General features: G+C 42.0%; 1 protein-coding gene across 1 annotated transcript in view; it reads left to right on the top strand.

Annotated features, from left to right (window-relative positions):
• CSMD1 (CUB and Sushi multiple domains 1) overlaps positions 1–5,719 on the top strand; it is a 1,699,370-nt gene that overhangs the window by 1,049,066 nt on the left and 644,585 nt on the right. Inside the window, exon 6 of the mRNA XM_019652695.1 lies at positions 4,313–4,425. Within this exon, the coding sequence (XP_019508240.1) occupies positions 4,313–4,425 (113 nt within the window). The remainder of the gene's footprint in view (positions 1–4,312; positions 4,426–5,719) is intronic.

Here is a 5,719-nt window from a genome sequence, read left to right as displayed (position 1 = left end):
ATTTATGATTTTCTAAAGAAATAAGACATCTGGCTTAATGTTGAAGAAGTACTCAAACAGAGCTCTCTCAAAAAGTTAGCATTTCCAAATGCCTTTTGGAAAATTATCTTGATGTGTTGACTCTATATTTTTCCAGTTACGCAAGTAAAATGAATGAGATGTAGTGTTTTAGAACGACGTGCTCAACCCCCTGATATTATGTATGAGAAAAGTGATGTTGAGGGAGGTCAAGGGAAGGCAGAAGTGATGATGCTATAAATAGAACCCTAAAATTTATGGGAAAGCTATTTGGAGAAAGTGGAACACACTGGCCTGTTCAGTTTTGGCTCCAAGAAGGTCACCCTAACTTTAAGGAGCCCATGAGTCTCACATCCAATTTTACTGTTGGCAGAAGCAAAACCTTGTTGAATCCCTTAAAAGAAATGAATTTGCCAATGGGATAGCTTGCTTAATTTGGCAGACTGGAGAAGAAAAGCAAGAACTTCCAGTTCCTTTAGCCGTATCCACAGGGACAGCTCGATGTGCTCTCTGTCCCGCTCTGAGGGTTTGCTGACCTAGTTTGAAATGCTCCAGAAAAGAAACGCATCTGGCATTCCTGCAGGAAGACCCTTTCCCAGCCATTCTCACTGAGGAGCTCTTGTTTCTCTCCTTCTGCCTGAGGTCCAAATATCTTTGACTCACATGATTTCACCAGGTCACTGTCCTTTGTTTCTATATGCTGAGGATAAAAAGCATCAGCGTGTTGTGAACCAAAAGACACAGACATTTGTTGATCCCTGCCGTTATGTCCTCTTTTCTCTTCAAAATATGTCTGCTTTCTATCTTATGCTCTGTGTTCATGTCCATTTTTCAGTCTTGCCCCATAACTGACCTCTCATTTATAAAACTATGTAAGAAAACCCAGTGCAGCTGACACAAAAGCTACATCGCTAAGAACTATAGTGGACTTCTGGAAGACCTCACTCCAACAATGACAGACGTCCAACCACTGATCATTATGGACAGGATGTAAACCCTGCTGGTAGAGGGTGATGCCATGTTCTAACATGTGTCCTCTCTTTCGGGGCTGCTTTGCAATGAACAGTAGGACGTGGATCTATGAAAAGGTTCTACTTGCTTTCCATTGATGCCACAACAAACTAACACAAACCTGATAGCTTAAACCAACACAAATATTTTATCTTGTGATTCTACACGACAGGAATCTTACTGGGGTTTTGCAGGAATAAAAGCAACATGTTGGCAGGTCAGTGTTTCTTTCCGGAGGCTCTGGGAGAAAATGCATTTCATCGTCTTTCCCAGATTCTAGAGGCATTGTCACGGTCCCTTCCTCCATCTCAAGGTCACCAGTCACGGGGGGAGCTCACACATGCATCCCTCTGACCTTCTTCCGTGGGTGGATTTTCTCCCTCTGCCTCTCTTATTTTAAGGATCTTTTTGATTACACGGGACCACCTGACAATCCAGGATAATCTCTTCATCTCAGGTGTGTGACTTCATCACACCTTCACAGTCCCTTTTTCCATGTGAGGTGACACGGTCACAGGTTCTAGGATGAGGATGTGTACACCTTTGGGCGCATTACCACAAAGGTATTCGGTTGAGTTCTTCACCTCTAAAACTTATCTGAACTACCCAAGTTCTTAGTAAATCAACAATATCACCACTGGTTTGTATGTTAATCAATTTTATTTAGATTAGTGTGTAATGAAGGGACAATTGACTGTATAATATAATCTTCCTGTTAAGTGACAGCTCTGAGGGTAGCCCCAGCCAGGTGGAAAGTGACAGAAAAACTCACAATTCCAAAGATAGGTCTTATTTAGAAGAGCCAACTCCTGTGACATCCCCCGAGAACCAGATGTGGATATTTGTTTAATTCACACAAGAAATCTACACACGTGAACACACTCTGGAGTGCGATACCTTTGCAGGGCATGGCTCTGACCTTGGAGCATGACTTATGTAACTGTTACAAAGCCCTCGCTTCTGATTCTGTGTAAGAGGAGCCTGTACAGGAGTTACGCACTTTTGGGAACTTCAGTTATAGAAGTTAACTTGATATGCGTCGTCTAGCTATCTCCCTGCCCAGCAGTTTTCAAAAGTGCCTCCTATATACGAAAGCAGGGTCAGCACATAACGGCCCACAAGCAAATCTGGCCTGTAAGTTAAGAATGATTCTTACCTTGTTAAGTGGCTGAAAGAACATCAAAAAGAGTAATGCTTTTTTTACCCAGAAAAAATGACATGAAATGCAAATTTCAGTGTCCATAAGCAAAGTGTTATCGGAGCCCTACCACAGTGAACTCAGGTCTGTGTTTGCACGGGGCAGAGCTGAAAGCTGAATCAGAGACCATGAGACCCATAACCCCTAACATCGTCCAACTGGCCCATTGCAGGAGAAGTGTGTTGACTAAAGCAAAACTGATGTTTGGTGGGTAGGTGCTTGGAAAATGTGGGGGTGAAGAAAGGGACTGTTTATGGGCATTGCTGATGTTGATGAAGCTGAAACGCAATTCCATCTAGCATTTGAGATTGGAGTCACTCCAGGGGAATCTAATTTTTATATATATGCATAAAATTTTAAGGCAACAAAAAGTAAACATGGATTTCAGTTATAAAAATTTCAATAAATAGAAAGTAGGTAAGCTGGATAGACTGTGTGTGGCTGAATCCAGAACTCACTTCTGTCTTGGCCATTGTCAGTATTAGACAAAGAAGTATGTGACATCTTTCTAACAGAATTTGTAACATAATCTCACCAGAAAAAAAGGTGGGGAGGGAGCCTTCAAACTAAATATCAGAATGAAGAAATGCTTCTTGGAACCAGCCGTGCCCAACTCCCCGAGTCAGTACTACATAAATCCGGGCCAACAGGCAGATCTGAGTGGTGTATTTCCTCTTACAGAAGATTATTTCAAACAGTGACATAAACACTGTTACCATTGGTTACAGTCCGGGGCAGGCTTTTAACTTTAAATGGATCCTGCACATTTCTAAACCTGCAAGTAGAAACTGAACACCCTGACATCAGAAGGCTTGGCGACATGTTTCGTTTGATGCTGCTTTTCCTCCAGGTGATGCGGGAAGTAGGAGACAGTCTGGACCCGGCAAATCCTGTCCCTGGAGCTCAGGTTCCAGCTTGGCCAAGCAGCTGTGGTCCTCACAGGCCAGCCCGCGAAGGGCAGACAGGTTTCTGCTATGAGCCACTGGCTAAATTCCTACAGAGCCCCGACACCAGTGAGCATCGTTTTGAAAATAGATTTGCCAGCTGAGCTGCAAACTAACCATACAACGCATAGCCACTTGTCAGTAACATGGAGAACGTGCTTTAGGGCCATTTGCGGGCTATCCATGTAATTACGTTAACGCCTTGATGGCACTGTTTTCAAGTCCAGTTTACAGACGGGAAAACTGAGGCAACCCAGGTGTGCAGTGCCCCAAGTAGACCCAGCAGAGCCAGCCCATCGTCCTGCCTGACACATCCCAAACCAACGGCATGCCGCCAGCAGGGACTGGCCGTGTCACCGCCCCTCACACGGCCCGAGCTCTGCTCCCCAGAAGGCATGGGCTCCTCTGTGGGACCCAAAGTTTCTCAGGGTAGGAAGTAAATCACTAGCTTTTTTTGTGACAACTAAGCAACACATTGTAAAGTGGACCGGATCTTTTATAAGCTTAACCAGAGACTGACTGTGTCTGACGTTTGAAAGGTTTAATTGTGTTTCATATACTCCTTTACTCAAACATGATCGTCCCCCATCTCAGACCATCTTGACAGTTCTTGTTACCAGCCTCCTAAACACTCCCTTTCGTCATTTCCGTGGGAGCGGCCCCTGCCGTGAGTTCTGCAGGGAGCAGTGGACACACGGCGCGCGGTCAAGCATGAAAAGCCATGTATTTGAGACGACGTCCAGTGAAACGCAATTGCTCAGTGTTCCAATAGTGAACGGCAGGGGTTTACCTTTTGCCTCCTGCTTTTCCTTGTACGATGCAGTATGTTTGAGGTTCCGATGGCAAGAAATAAGAAATCAAAGGAATGTCTTCTCATTTATTTATCCTTAATAAAGAAGAATTAAAATGTAAAATAGCTGTGAAAGCCTTCGTTCCATAAAGAATAAATATAGCATTTGTGTGTGGGCAAAGGTAAAATTATCTGAATCACTTCAAAGTTTAACTGTAGCTAATAAATGAGCTCTGTTTTAAGCATCTGAAAATAAAGACTGTCGGTAGTCCATTTTAAAAGCGGGTTTGATGTAGGACATTTGCTCTGTTGGCTTACAAGGGGGATTTTTTTCTTCGTTCTCTTTTCCAGGCTGACGGGAATGAATCTTCCTTCTCCTGTTATCAGTAGCAAGAATTGGTTAAGACTCCATTTCACGTCTGACAGTAACCATCGACGCAAAGGATTTAATGCTCAGTTTCAAGGTAAGAATGTTCCATCTTGTAAGTAAAAAAAAAAAAAAAAGCAAATCTGCTGGTCCTTTCCAGCCCTGAAACCTTATGATTCTCTTGCTAAAGATGGAAGAAGAGATATAAGCTTGAAAATATCTTCTATTTCTTATATAANTTCTGAGGACAACTGTTATTTCACTGTGCTCATTTGCAGAATAAGAACTAATCGCCTGCCCTCATCTGTGGTTTCTGAGCAAGAAAGGAGGAGACAATACTGATTCTGATTAATCCTGGTGTGCTTCCCCAGGGAGAGGGACGATGCTGTTAACTTAGAACTTTTGATATTTGATTTGTGCATATAATTTTTAATCCCGATGGTACCGTTTTATATCAGACTGAGCCTAATTAGTTAATACTGAGTAATAAGGCAAAAGGATTTAAAATGATGCCAAGAGTGCTTTTCACAAAAGTGGAAGGCGGGGGGTGAACACCGCAGTCGTGTTTGCATTTGGAAAGAGGAGCTTGGAAGTTCACATGCTTCGGGCCAAAAATACGATTTCTCAGTTTCCCAGTATTTAAAGTTTGGGGAAACGTAAAGCTTCGAAATACTCAAGAACATTTGAGCAACTATCTTTCATGTTCTCTGTTAAATATATCTCAACATAGTGACCGCTCAAAATTTTTGGACATTCATCTTTCTTCTGGAATGAACATGAGGACAGCTCAGGATAAACTTTCAAATAACTTCAATGTAATTTTATGTTCTGCATATACTATACGGGTTCTTCTTATGTTCCCTTCTTCATATTTCAACTCATAGCATGACACATCTGTAACCTCAAAAATTAACCCTGTCATCAACATCTGTACTTTACTAAAATACCAACTTATTCGCCAACATAATTGCTTTTGGATATTTGAACGTAAATCACTGCTAATTTGTGTGGCTCATTTAGTAGGTAATTTTACGTCAAGTATGGCATGAAACCAGTGAATAATATGAATAGATTATTTTAAGACATAAAGTCCTTTAAACATTGACAATCGAAACAGTATCTCCATATGCCCCTCATCGGTATCCATGCTCACAGGTTTTCTGAAACTCCTCCCTTTTCCATGGCGGTCATTACAATTTACAGCTGCGTGACTTCTCTTAAATAATGGACACTTGCAAATCATTAGAAAATCCGAAGCCTAGTTCCTTAAAAGCTCAAGCATACAGCTAGCACCCTCACATTAGTAAGCATAGTGTCATTTCTGCTCAGATACTTTACCAGAAAAAGTAGTGAAAATATTTTACTTCTCTGAAAAGTAGATTTAAAGCAGC

The sequence above is a fragment of the Hipposideros armiger genome, unplaced genomic scaffold, assembly GCF_001890085.2.
Source record: "Hipposideros armiger isolate ML-2016 unplaced genomic scaffold, ASM189008v1 scaffold_185, whole genome shotgun sequence".
Taxonomy (NCBI): Eukaryota; Metazoa; Chordata; class Mammalia; order Chiroptera; family Hipposideridae; genus Hipposideros; species Hipposideros armiger.
Note: the sequence above shows the minus strand (reverse complement) of the source record. Positions and strands in the feature narration are given on the sequence as shown.